Here is a 14513-nt window from a genome sequence, read left to right on the forward strand (position 1 = left end):
ATTAAGCTTTGAGAAGGCAACACTTCCAGAGCTAAGCTTTGTAATCTGGTGAGGGCTTTGGTCACAGACATGCTATGAGAGTTCCATCCCCTCAAACCCCTTCCCAGCCTCCAGTATCCCAGCTGTCTCCTAGCTAACATAGATCCATCAAGAATGGGAGGATGATATGAAATGAGCAATGGCTCTGTATCCCACTAATTGGTTGACTTGTGTCCCCCAAAAAGATATATTCAAGCCCTCACCTTTGGTACCTGAAAATGGGGCCTTATTTGGAAATAGGGTCTTTGCAGATAAAATCAAGTTAAAATAAGGTCATCCTGGATTAGGGTAGAACCACATCCAATGACTAACGTCCTTCTAAGAAGAGGGAGATTTGGAGAGACAGGGACACAGAAGACAGCTATGTGAAGAGGGAGGCAGAAATTGCAGTGATGCAGCAACAAGCCATGGAATGGCAAGGATCATTCATTCATCAGATAATGGGATTATTTCACTCAATAAACTACAAAAGCCTCTCAACTGTCCCCATTCTTAACCTCCTACAGTCCATTCTCACACATCACACGAATGATCTTTTTGTAGGTAAGTCATATCATGTCAATGCTCTGGACAAAACCCATCTAAGGGTTCCCACCACAGGGTAAAATGCAAAGTCTTTCCAAGGCCCACAAGGTCTACCATGCTCTGTCCCATGCGTCCCCTTCTGTCATGCAGCAGGACCTCAATGCACCATGACTTCATTCATATCTCTACTCAGTGTCACTTTCTCAGAGTCCTTACCTCCCTTTCTAAAGGAGCAACCCCACAATCCCTATTCCCTGAACTTGCTTCTATTTTTCTCAAAGCACTTATTCACTCCTAATACTGCTGGCATTGCATTATATATTTCATATTATTTTTTTTGGTCATCTGTGTTCCCCTATTAGAATGTCAGCTCTATGAGAGCAGGGATTTTTATCTGATTTGTTAACTGTTGCATCTCCCATGCCTAAAACAGTATCTTTCATAACATAAGCACTTGATAAATATTTGTTAAACAACAACAACAAGAAAATCAGCAAATGCATTCTATAAGCTGCTTTGTTTTATTTTTTGCTCTGGCTGATAGGAAGCTTAAAGCAAATTCAGTGATGAGTTATAGTAATCTATCCCATCATGACCGTATAAGCTTCTTTTTAAATATTATATTCTTATTCTAGTAACCTCACATATCCCCTTTATTTTAAGATATTTCTAAATCTTTTGGAACAGGACAGGAAGACAACAATGGGCAGGTAGGTTGAGTGCCTCATTGATGCTTGAGAGCCTGGAAAGAGCCAAATGAGAAGGAGCCAATGGGGCCAGCGAGCCAGTGAAGGAGGGAAGCCAGTTTTACCTTTTCATTCCTGCAGTTGTTCAGCCCCATATTATTCATGGAGGCCAGTTTCCCATCAACCCCGTGTGGCTGTTGCTGCTGTTGCTCCCGCTGGATCTGCTCTCGCATCTTCCGAGCCTCCTGAATGGCTTTCATCACCGTATCCTGATCCCCAAACAGGGCAGGGGAGTTGAGACTGGACAGGATATCTGCACACACAGGATGCATTATCAGAGGCTTGTGAGGTGAGAATCTTTACAAAATATGCTGCTCTCCACTCCCCTGTAGAATGCTGCATTTGCCAAACAAGGAAGGGGCAAGTTTGCTACTAAGAATATCACAATACTGTACACGGAGCACAGAAGGCCAGTTGTTTTGTTGGTGGTGGTTTTGGGTTTTGGTTTTGTTTTGCTTTGTGTTTTAGCTCTTGGAGGATGCCCTAGCACTCCAGTTTATCTGGGCTGTCAATCCACCTCACAGATGAAGGTTCCTGGATTCCAATTGTGTGTATACATTTATCTGCGCTGCTATGTCTAACAATTAACCGGAGAGTAGAGGGGAAGAAAGAGGTGGGAAGAGGGGACAGAGATGTCTGTTCAGGCTGCTCATTATGTTTGGTGTGCTAATTCTGGAAAGCTATTGCTGGCCTAGCAGAAAGGATCTGCGAGGCTACATGTGTGCTTCAGTGACATCTGTATGTGTGTGTTTGTATGTCCACTGCAGGCGAGAGGGGGCGGGAAGAAACACCCCACACTCTCCGTTCCCCAGTCACTGGCTGGTTAATGAAGCATTCTACTCATCATGCTTCCTCAGTTATTTACCAAGAGAATGACAACCCGTTCCCTGCCCCCAGCCCGATCACCCACTGCTCTCAGCTTCCTGCCTTCCTGACAGCAAGGCTGTATGAGTGGGGATGGTTTTCACATAAGAACAAAGCTTCAAATAACGCGATAATAAATATTTACTTTCATTATGTTCCATGCAACACAGTGGGAAAATTTTTAAAATTAAACCGACTAATTTTCCTTCATATCTTGCATTATACTATAGGTTAAAATTTATACTTTAGAGAAGTTTTTCCAGTTCTAGAGAAAAATAAAACAATAGCTTGCTGATTGGTAGATTTCAAACCCACTTGTTTGTAACCTGGTATGAGCATTTCATGGCCCATGTCTGTGTGTGTGTGTGTGTGTGTGTGTGTGTGTGTGTGTACATGCGCACATGCCTTTGCTTTTAGAAAATATTCCTAAGGCTATCTATGGGAAAATTTTAAAATCAGTCACTTTTTAGGATATAGAAACCCATATCTTGTTCTCTGAAGCTTTTCTGATACCAAAAAATCTCTCCTATGTTGTCTGGAGCAGAGAGCATTACTTCAGCCCATTTCTAGTTCAGGATCTAAGACATATGCTCTGCTGAAGTATAAACTTCATAAAAGCAGGGCCAGTAACAGGGTTACCTCCGTCCCTCACAATGCTCAACACAGCAAATCAATGCTTTCCCAACAAAACTCGGAAATGGATAATAGAGGGCCATTTCAAGATCAAGTCAATTATTATTTACTGATGCTGGCTTTTTCCTCATCTCGCAGCTTCTGATGATCCAGTGGTCACATTCACACACCGGATTTGCTTTGGTCCTTGCTCCCAGGCAAACCCACTAACCTGGGCTGAGGATCTCGGGCTCCCAAAAGGCATCCTGACTCAAAATGAGAACAGGCCACTGTGTGGCTCCTAATGTGCAAATTTCAGTGAGGACGACTCACCTCTGCCTTCGACTCAGCACAGTTCAGAAAATGCCCCAACTGTGGGTTCACAAAAGGAGCACTGATTACGTGGGAGAGGACATGGAGTCTGGCCTTAGTTCCATTGACTGCACAGCTACATGGTTGTGGGCAAGTCATTTTACCTGTGAGGACCCCATTTACATACAACCAGGGTAATAACACTACACTACCTAACTCATAAGATTACTGTGACAAAATCAAATAGGCAAAAATGGTAAGCTGTAAATGGCTACATGTACACATTATTTAACTTACTGCAATATGCATTTCAGGCTCCAGGACTCAATAACACAAGGAAGGTAATATGGTGAAGAAATGCTAGCACTAGTCCCTAATCCCTTTGAATGTCTGTGTCTTTATTTGAAAAGTGAGAGACTTAAAGAGTATAGTAACAATAAAGTAATAGAGCTCCTGACAAGTTTTTCACAAGCTTCATTCCACACGTACTTGTAAGGGTGCTGGTATTCACTCAGCCCAGCCGTTTTAAACCTTACCCCTTAAAAGTGCCAGACACCACGCTAGACAATTTATATGCATTTTTCTCTCTTAATGCTCATAACAACCTATGAGCAAGGTAATAATATCCCCCCTTCAAAGATTAGGAAACTAAAGTTTAAAAGATTAAGTATCTTTCCCAGGATTATACAGCTAGTAAGTAAAGGCTCTTAGTCCAAGTCCGTCTGACGCCAGAAGCCATGATTTCCCTGCACACTTCTCACACGGGGTGTGAGCGTTCCTAGAGAGACCTGGCCACGTGTCAGCAACTCTAAGAAGCCAGAGGATCATTATATCTTACTATATTCCAATTTTATTTCACGCAGATTTGTTTTAATGCAAACTAATAGATTAGATGTGAAATTCAAATACATTTTAAAAAGAAAACATAACATTTGAAAGGAATTTTGGAATTTTGGTGGGCAGCTTTGAGACCAGGGACACTCTAGGTCCTCGGAGAACTCATGGTCACGCCTTCTGCCCAGAGTTACTTTAGTGGCAAAGCACTGATCGAACACAGAAATTCCCAACAGTCTGATTTGCTGGATCGAATTCATCATCATCTAAAGAACCCATCCCAGCAGAATTTATATGATGGCCTTTCCCAAAAGCTCTAATAACCCAAAGGGCGCCAAATCGGGTTATGTTTCAGTAGGACAGATTTTACTTTTTTTTTTTCTTTTTCTTGGACTAAGCAACACTTTGGAAGCAAGGATCAGTCATCGCTCAACAGGTGTGGGTTCTGTTACCTAATTCATAAGTCTCTTCCTGGTGTTGACCTTTCCATTTACCTAGAGAGGATCCCCTTCCCAGGCTCCCTGCAATGGGGCTGGGGATGCCGCTTTTGTTGGGCAGGCTGACTGGGCTGGTTTTGCTGGCTGGGAAGAGGCTCTGGGTGGGAGAGGTTGGGGACTTGACAGGCTCTGCTGTCTTGGGTCTGGATGAGAGGTTCAGCGGCTGTGCTGCAGCTTCATCCTACGGGAGTTTAACATAAATAATTATTAAAAAGAAAAAGACAAATGAAGCACATTATCACTTAGTAAGCCACAGTTATTTTACACCTCAGAGACAATGCCACATTCTCCTACAATCATAACAAAAGGAGCTAATTATCTACCTCCTCAAAGATTCATCCGAAGGAAACCTCATTAATTTCCCTGTGTTATGCTTCTATTTACATTAACTGTGTAGTTGGATCATTCTTTTTGCCAAATTAAAATCTGAATTAGCTCACATTACAGCTTAATTTCCTAATGTGTTTTCAGGGATCTAAATTAACCTAGGGCATTCACAAAGAATTATTTAAAATTTCAGCAGCTCTGTAGTGCTTTTGTGTTATTCTCTCTAAAAAGTTCCTGGAACTATAAATAGGCCCTGCAGCTAATTTTTTAATATATATTTTAAATCAAACAATTGCCAGTACTTTAAAAATGGAAACACAGGAGGACTTCTCTGATCTCCTGGGCCTCTGCCCGGAGCCGCCTGCCACAGCATGGCTTCTATGTGGCTTTCTGGGTGTGGGCACTCTTCATGGTCTGTATTCTGGTCTCTACTCATGTTTAAAATTAATTTTTGCAAAGAGTTAGCACACATTATAATTATGTTTTACATACCATGCTATATGCAATTTATTTTTCATGTCTAAAGTGATGTCTCTTTATATCTTTGCTCCATATATTTACAGAATGTCTATTTTAAGACCTGTCCTATACTGAGCACAGGACTCAAATATCTTGCTTGTAACTCTGGTTTAACCAGAAGTTCAAAAGCTAAGCTCCTTGCCATTATTTTGTCTCATTTATCCTGCCATAAAACACCCGTAACAACACTTCCACCATGCTAAAAACTTACTTGTAATATGAGCATATTCATTTAAATGCTCAGTTTTAAGATCTGCATTATTGTGTTCTAAAATGAAATTGTCAGCAAATGTGAAGGCCTGTTTTGCTTCTGAGGAAGCACAGAGAACTTGCTTTGAATGTTATTGTTTAAAACACACAGTAGAGCTTGGAAACAGAACATCCTCCCCCTTGGCAACCCTGTGACCTCTCTGAGGCTCAATTTCTTCATCTGTAGAAAGAAAAAGGGGGGGGGGAGCTGATTTTAGCTGATCTCTAAGGTCTCTTCCAGTATTAATGGTCATTGTTTAAGAGGCAACAAAAAGGGATGCCAGAAAATACTACTCAGGAAGGAGAACTCGAAAAAAAATAAAAATCACATTCAACAAAGGAGCTATTGTGTTCCAAGCACTGTGCTAGACATTTTCACACATATTAGCTTATGTCACCTTCAATAAACTATGAGGTTGGGCAGTATTGTTCTAACTTCACAAAGGAAGCCGAGTCAGAGCAATAAAAGCACTGTCCAAAGCTCTACGTGGAAGGACAAAATCTGAATTCTAGTTTATTGGACTCCAAATCCTAGGTCCCTTTACTACTATACTATCAGAGACAATAAGTCATTCAATAATGTAGGGATGTCCTACAGTGTTTTTGCTCTTGTTTTGTTCTGTTTTTGTCATGGTAGGAAACAGGTAATCAGGCACATCCATGATGCAATGTTCTTTTATTTACATCTAGACATAGGATAGGTTCTTAGGTAGCAGTTACATCCTTTGTGAATGTCAAAATTATCCAATATGCTTAATTATAATTTACTTCCTTTTGTTCTAAACTCAAAGGATATTTAGACTAGTCAGTTACTTTATTCATATCTAAATAATAGTGATTCAGATGCTAGGTTCACTCAGCTTCTTAGATATCTAAGGTCAGAGTTTTCTTCAGATTTGAAAAATTATCAGCAATTACTTCTTAAATATAGTTTTCTGTTCCTTCATTCTTCTGGGGTTTCAGTTGCATATATCAGGTCATTTGATGTCCCACAGCACTGCCTTTTTTCTCCGTATTTAATTTTGGATAGTCTCATTGTCATGTAATCAAGTTCCCTAATCTTTTCTTCTGTAATGTCTAGTTTGTTGCTAATCTCAATCAATACTAATCCAGTGAGTGTAATTTTCAAACAGTGTTTTTTTGTTGTTGTTTTTTTTTTTCATCTCTAGACATTCAATTTAGGTCTTCCATGTCTTGCCTTATAACTCTTATGTTTTTCCCTAACTTCTTGAACATATGGAATTTATAACATCTGGTTTTATTCAGCTTTGAATATACTCCAATTTATTTATCTTTATAATTTAATAATTGGCACTTGTACAAACAATGCCACTGGGCATGGGAAGCACCTATCAGCTCCCCATCAAGTCTCTTTCTACCCTGTCAGACCTGCTACTGGTCCTCACAGCTGGTCCTGGCCTGACAGAAACTCTATGGGTGTTTGGGGGAATTAGATTTGCCTAAATCCTCAGTTGGCTATATTTGTCTCTTATAATAGCTGTGTTTACTGTTTTATCTGCTATTTCAATGATATGTATCATTTTGGGGGTCTGGTTCTATTGACTGAGTTTTCCCCTCATTATTGTTCAGATTTTCTAACCTCTACAAACGCCTGATAATTATTGAGTGGACACTACACATTGTGTACTTTACATTGGGTGTCAGAGTTTGTATATCCCTCTAAATATCTGTGAACTTAGTGCTAAGATGCAGGACAATTTAATCCTTTCTGGACATACTTTGAAGTGCTGTTAGACAGGTCCAGAGCTGCTTTTAATCTAGGGATAATTTGGCCCCACTACTGAGGTCTCACCCTTCTGGGGATTCTACTGGATATGCCATCTGTCAGGAGAACTTTCTACTCTAGCTAATGGGAATTCACACCATCCTCAGTCCTTTGTGAATCTTACAACTGTTTTGTCTGCTAATCTTATCTTCCCTGTTGTTAGATAGTTTCCTCATATGCATATGCTAATCAATACTCAGCTAAATTTGGGGAACCTTCCATAGATCTTCAATGCACTTTCTGTGTGCAGCACTATCCTCACTGGCACCCCACTTCACAAATTCCATCCACCTTAGTATCCCTAAACTATGAACTCTATCTCCTTACTAAGGGAGGCTGCCAAACTTCATGTGTACTCCTCCCTGGATGATTGCCTGGCAATTCCCTCTAGATCAGTGGTTCTCAACCTTCCTAATGCCGCGACCCTTTAATACAGTTCCTCATGTTGTGGTGACCCCCAATTTCATTGTTACAGATTGAACATAATTAAAGCATAGTGATTAATCACAAAAACAATATGTAATTATATATGTGTTTTCTGATGGTCTTAGGCGACCCCTGTGAAAGGGTCGTTCAACCCTCCAAAGGGGTCGCGACCCACAGGTTGAGAATGCTGCTCTAGATAGTAAGCTGAAACAACTATGGTCTTTGTCTCACTTGTTTCTTTTTAGTCAGGGATCACTGTCCTATACTCCTATTGTAAATATCTGAAAACCATTGTTTTATAGATTTTTTCCTGAGTTTCAGTCGTTTAACCTGATACAGTATATCTGGTCCCTGTTCCTCCATCATAGTTGAAAATGTTAACCCTCCAGGTAGTTCATTAGTATCTCTCGGTATACACCTAGAAATTTCAATCACAAGCCCTACTACCACCACCACCATCTTCTTTATTTCCATCAGATCATCATTAACAGCCTCATCACCACTACATTAACATTTTGCAATACTCACTAAATGCTAGAGGATGTATTCTCGCATTTAAGATCCATAATAATATTAACTTTCATTTTATGGAGAACATTAAGTCTGAAGAAAGTTTAAGTAATTTGCCCAATGTGACACGACTGGTAAAAATGACTGAACTGAAATTTAGACAGAAGCATTCTGACTTCTGATGTTGAGAATTATAGTGAATAAAAATTCTGGGGGAAAGAAGGTACATAAAACCATTTGTGTCTATTTTTGTTACCTTCAGAGAACTAGCCTTTTGTGATGTAGACATGTTATATACACAAAGAAAGCAATGACACAAACAAAAACGTGAGATATTTTAGTGACCATAATTCTTTCAATTAGAAGATTACAAGATTGTTCTCAGAACTTCTTCAATAATAGATAGGAGCTATTTTTAAAATTTAAAACATTTGTTTTATGTTTTGGCCTATATATTTTTACCCACACATACAATAAACAATCTCATACATATGAGGAATAATTCCTTTGTTATTAACATAAAATATAGTCAGGTCAAATTATATAGAGAACTAAGAATTTGCATGTGGTCAAGTGAGTAATAAAATTCAGTTGGCCCACGAAGCTGGAATGGTGAAAGCAGATATAAACTTAAATTTAACCAGGGAACATTTTACTCATCCAGTAAAGGCTTGGTTTGGTGCAGTTCCATTTGGCCAATTCACTTATAAAATGACTTTTTCATGTTAAAATAGCTAATACTCAATACCTCAAATCACTGATGTTTGATATGCTCATACTCTAACAACTATAATTAAACAAAGTGCCTTGGTTTGAGTTGTAGAGTTCTGACTCTTATTCAGAAATAAAAACTCTTGGAATATAAAAAGTCTGTTACCATAGTTATGCTACCTTAATAAATGTAAACAGCATATTTTCGTATTTCAATATTTCTAACAACAAAGCATAAATGTCCATGTAGTTCTTTGGAGAATCTAAAAACATGGGTGGCATTAAACTAATTCCTCTAGGTGTGGCACAGCCAGACTATCTTTCTTAATGATGTTACTTTTCTTATCTTTGGTAGTTAGGATTCATTTCTATAAAGTCCTTTCTGAAATCTCAACATTTCTGTCTGCAAATATTAGAAAATAAAATTACTTCAGTGAGTCTGTAGCATTCAATGCTTTTTTGTTGAGTTTTAGATATTTTCCATGTGAAGATTTAATAATTGCAAATTTTCTCCCCAATGAAGTACTTTGGGCACATTACAATCATACATCTGTGCTTAGCATACTCCTCTAAGTAGATAAGTCAATTATATAAAACAACTGTTTTTCTGAATTGTTTGAATTTGTTAATTCAATATAGGAAGGAAAGGCAATCATAAAAACCAACCAGTACCACCTATAGGTACCAGCTGCAGCACAAAGTTGGAATGGAGCATCAATTTCCCTTAGTCACCAAGTCCTTCCTGGCCGCCCCATTCTTAGGCACTGAAAATCAGTGAGGAAAGGTATCTATTAATGTCCTAGCCACACCTTGGGAGAGCCTGTTTATCTTATCACAACCTATATGGCATCAGACATGATTATGCAATGCTACCCCTCATTCTTCAGAGCCCACCTTTCTATTTTTGAAGGGGAGACCTTTATCAGAAAACCACATAAAGCCCAGCATTAGGCTCCTTTTGTTCCCCTTTTTAAATCTAAAGTGTGGAGATCCTCCTTCTCTAGTAGTATAAGTTGGCTCCCCACCTGTTTAAGAAACTTAGAGAGAAATGTCACAAGTCTATGACAAACACTGGTAATAAAACCATGGCCATTCATGCCAGTGAACATTAAAAAATAAAAGCTGGAGTCCTAAGGGGGAAAACTCTTGAGAAGTGAGTTTGCGGATTTAGGTAAAGATCTCACAATATGGCACTATTGTTATCAAACGGGAAACACCTGTTTCTCAGTGCTCAATCATGAAATTCACCATAAAGAGGAGCATTTGGGGATCCTTTATGTTGCTCTGCTTCCTGCTGTTTATTCCCAGCACAGCCTGGTTCACTACCTTTTTTGTGAAGCTATTTTCCAAACTGTTTCCACAATCCTGCAAAGCAAGTACCTTAACTTGAGTTACAGGGCTGGTCCCTCTCTTTTCATTTTTTATCCCAGTAGGTGAGACTGCCCCTGCTGTGTTTGGTGGCTGTGGAGTTGATGGCATCTTTGCTCCAGGTGACACCTGCATGCTGGCCAGCTGAGCGGCATAGAGCTGCTGCAAAACAGGGAAGACAAACATTATCTCTTTAAATGCAGCTGAAATGGAGTTTCAAAAAAACTTACCGTATTGTTAGATAACTATTTCTCTGACAGCTTTGCAATTTCTCTTTCACAATTTTTTAAAGAGGAAAATAAGAGAGATCAAATAATGTAACAGAAAACAAAAAAACAAAACAAAAAAACAAGTACTGGTATGGGAGTCATTGTCCTGTCCCTGGTCCTTCCAGCAATAACTTTGTGTCCCTAAACAAAGGACTTGATCACTCTAGAACTCATTCTCTTCAATTGCCCAAAAAGGAATTTGACTAAATGGTCTCGAAGATTCTTTCTAGTGTCTAATATCTTTACTAAAAGTTCTTTAAAAGTCGGTGTGTCCATTCTTGTAATTTTAACATTCGTGAACTAAGAAACTAATCTGAGCTTTCCTAGGGATTTCCTACAAGAACATTGTTCTCATTTGGTACTGACCACGCTTCTCTGGGACCTCTGATCTCTCTGAAGGATAAAAGTGCTTCCCTCAAGATCCCTGAGGCCCAATGGACATCGCTCTTTTCTCAGGGTCTTATTTCTAGGCAGTGCATACCATGGTCCTAAGGTAAATACAGCCAGATTTGTGAAAAAATAATAGTAAAAAAATAAAAGTCAAGCTTCTTTCTTGTAGCACAGGACGTTAAATACTTAACTGCCAATTTATTAGGTTTTGGATGAAATTGGTGACACATTAACTAGTTGAACTGCTAGTTGACCAGAATTCAGATACCTCAATCTTACCACTATTTCATGCTTGAAAACGCCATTTAAATATTTTCTTTTCCTCTTATCAAGAATAAGCCGTTTACCTTAATAGGCATATTATATCATAATAAGTAGAAAACTTCCTAGTTTCAGTAACCACAAAGAAAATAGCTCAAACTTTGCCACATTAGTAGGGGAGAAAAAACAGGTGGTTTGTATGTAATTTCCAGTATTACTATCATTCAGATGGACAAATAAAAAAAATTACAGTAATCAAAAACAGACCTTTCAGCACATGTAATTAAATGAAAGCTTAATAAAGAATAATTTTCCAGAGCCAGATGTGCTTATGTCATGATTGTTGCTTTCTTTGGAACAATTTTTCTAATATAACAAGCCTCTAAAGAAATTAAAGCTTCATAATTCTGTGTGTGCAATGACTCAGTGGCAAGAAAAATTCACAAGAAAGAGTCAGTCAAACTGCTGAAACTTAGGGGAGTAAAGAGGACTGTCTTTTTTGTTTCCTTCTTATCCTGTTGTATCCTTTTCCTTTGAAATTCATCCAGGTGTCTTTAAAGGGGGGCAAGTGAATCTTCCGGAAAATTTTCTGCTTGGTGTAAGCCAGTGCAGAAAAGTTCTGTACTGAAGTGGAGATGGTGGAGAACTGAAAAAGTGTTGACTGTATAGTAGCTGGTATCATGACCAGTATGTCTGACTATCGAGTATTTAAGGGTCACGAAATCTTAGGGAGGCAAGAGTCTTTAGATATCATTTATGCCTTCATTGTACCTCAGTAATTCACAAGATCAGAAGAAAGTCAAGTATCATGCTTTTCAGATTGAAGACTTTAGGTTTGACTTTGATAAAAAGAATCCTGTTTGTCAAACAGATATAGGTTTAAAAAATAGTTTCACAGCTCACCTGCTAAGCTAACATCAATTGTATATGTTTTATATGCAGGGCTCTGTGTTAGGCACTAAGGAAGATTCAAAGTCTTGGAACAAACAAAGTTGTATAGAAGATGTAAGCTATGGATCCTTAATGCCTAGCTTGCACCTTCCTTGTGATGCTTATCCCAATTTTTAACCTTCTGTTTGGTTATGCACATCTCTTATCATCTTTGATACACGGTTAGCTTATTGAAGTCCTGATCAATCTAATTGTGTTTTAACTAGAGGCCCAATGCATGAAATTCATGCAAGGGCTCGGCCCTCGCAGCCCTGACTTCATCAGGAAGGTAGTCTGGAAGGACGTCCAGAAGGTCATTCAGCCGTCCGGTCTAATTAGCATATTACGCTTTTATTATTATAGATGCCAGGCATCAAGAACAATGCCTTGCAAATAAATGATAACAAATCAATATTTTCTGAATTAACTAACAGTATGTAAAACCACTGGATGTTAGGAAGGTGAAATATTCTCTTTCTATAAATGAGGCAACAGAAATGGCATATGATTATATTTACTATGTATGTAATGAATAGTTTTATGATGTTGAGTTTAAAAAAAGGAAAATAAATTCAGTTCAAATTAAATTATATTGTTTCACGAGAAATGATTCATTTAAAGTTGTTTGTTAAAATGTCAGGTAGATAGCTGCTCAATAATTATCAAACTTTTCTAACACAATTATACTGCTCGAGCAGTAACTATGGAGCAGCACCAAGTTTTCTTCTCAGCCCAGTTACTTATAAATTTAAACGTTTCTCTAAATGCTACTGTATCTTTTTTTGAAAGAAGATAAAATATTAGTTATTCAAATGAATAATTTTAGCTAGATCACTGCTTTACAGATCAATTGTTTACATAGGGAGAAGGTTAAACTCTGATTAACTATCACATAAGAGTTTATAACATAGGATTCTTAGATCATAGTTATTGGTCATAATGATGATAATAATGAATATTCATTTCCAAATACAGTTGAGGTTTTTAAAAAAATCAATAATGTAGTAAAGCTTCTAACAGGATTAGCCAAAGTTCACAAACATTTAACATTTGGTGAAGAGTGTTTTTATAAATATGGATTGTTCCATTTCAATTTTGAGAAATGCTCAGTGACTGGGATACTGAATTATTTCTTTTTCCAGATATGTAAAATAAATGCAGTGCACATAAATGTTAAAATAAGTCTAGCTAAATATTTTTCAAAATTATAAAATCACTCACATTTTAGAGGAGCACTTTTACAAATGCTTTTACTATTTTAAAGCTAAAAATATTCCACCTATTTTATGAGTTCATTTTTAATAAAGTAGTCAGCATTAAAATTTTGGTAAGCTGAGCATTGACATATTTGGCATCTAAAACTGAAAGGACTTTAACATATCATTTAGCGGAGTCTGACCTCCCCATTCTACTGATGAGCTGAGGTCTAGAGAGCAGAAGCAGCATGCCCGAGACTGTGTAAGTGCTTAGGACTCACTCACTCTAATGTTATCATTAAAAGTACAAATGGATATATGATGAAGCAACCTTTGCACCTTTCAAGCACGTTTGCAGCATTGATGAATGTGTTCAATGATGGATCTTTATTACCTGCTCACTATTAACTAAACACTGTGCTAAAAACTAGAGGTACCACAACAAGCAACTCAGAAAATAATCCCTACCTTGATGAAGCTAGAAAGAGAAACATATTAAATAAATGCTTAGACAGTAACTGTAAATTATGGTTAAGATAAGTGCTGAGAAAGGAAAATACAGAATGTCAAGAGACCATCTAATAAGGGTATTTAGCAGAGTCTGGAGGATCAGAATAGCTTCTCTAAGGAAGTAACATTTTAAGTAAGAATTATCCAGGTGGAAAGGTTGATAATGAACATTTCAGAAAGAAGAAACATCAATTATTATGGCTCTGAGGTAGGAAAGAAGGCAACATTTTCAGGGAACTTTAAAAAGGCCAATGTAGCAAGATTGTTGCATGAATGCGGAGTGGGATGAGAAGAGGCTGGAGAGGAGTAGGGCCTTAGAGGCCACATTAATAATTTCAGATCTTATCCCCCCAAATAGAAGTATCTACAAAGAGGAATGAACTGAAACCAGGACACAACGAAGTTTTTCTATGATTTACCACTAACTCATTGACCAATCTTTTAATTAAATTTGATGAAGATCTCACAAATCCACAAATATATACCTCCAATAGTAATTATAGAGTTTTTGTCCTGAGACTAGCCTTAAAGGACAACCTATCTTGCATTTGGATTCTAGTGATACTTAAATAACTAAGCCTGCTTAGATTCAACACAAAACAGTAGGTCTTACCAACCAAACTCAGCCTTAT

The 14513-nt window shown here is 38.0% G+C and overlaps 1 protein-coding gene and 1 long non-coding RNA gene across 27 annotated transcripts in view; one reads left to right on the plus strand and one right to left on the minus strand.

Moving 5' to 3' along the window:
- SOX6 (SRY-box transcription factor 6) overlaps nt 1-14513 on the minus strand; it is a 550404-nt gene that overhangs the window by 67919 nt on the left and 467972 nt on the right. For 20 of the 26 annotated variants that reach the window (XM_059709018.1, XM_059709013.1, XM_059709014.1 and 17 more), the window contains 3 exons: nt 10338-10487; nt 4385-4610; nt 1376-1563 (listed from right to left, as the gene is read on the minus strand). In XM_059709018.1, coding sequence (XP_059565001.1) covers nt 1376-1563; nt 4385-4610; nt 10338-10487 — 564 coding nt within the window. The remainder of the gene's footprint in view (nt 1-1375; nt 1564-4384; nt 4611-10337; nt 10488-14513) is intronic. The other 6 variants (XM_059709019.1, XM_059709001.1, XM_059709002.1 and 3 more) reach the window with 2 other exon arrangements.
- Nucleotides 1535-14513, plus strand: part of LOC132241013 (uncharacterized) — a 39787-nt gene continuing 26808 nt past the window's right edge. The window contains exon 1 of the long non-coding RNA XR_009454445.1: nt 1535-1599. This is a non-coding gene — a long non-coding RNA (uncharacterized LOC132241013). The remainder of the gene's footprint in view (nt 1600-14513) is intronic.

The sequence above is a fragment of the Myotis daubentonii genome, chromosome 9 (assembly GCF_963259705.1).
Source record: "Myotis daubentonii chromosome 9, mMyoDau2.1, whole genome shotgun sequence".
Classification (NCBI taxonomy): domain Eukaryota; kingdom Metazoa; phylum Chordata; class Mammalia; order Chiroptera; family Vespertilionidae; genus Myotis; species Myotis daubentonii.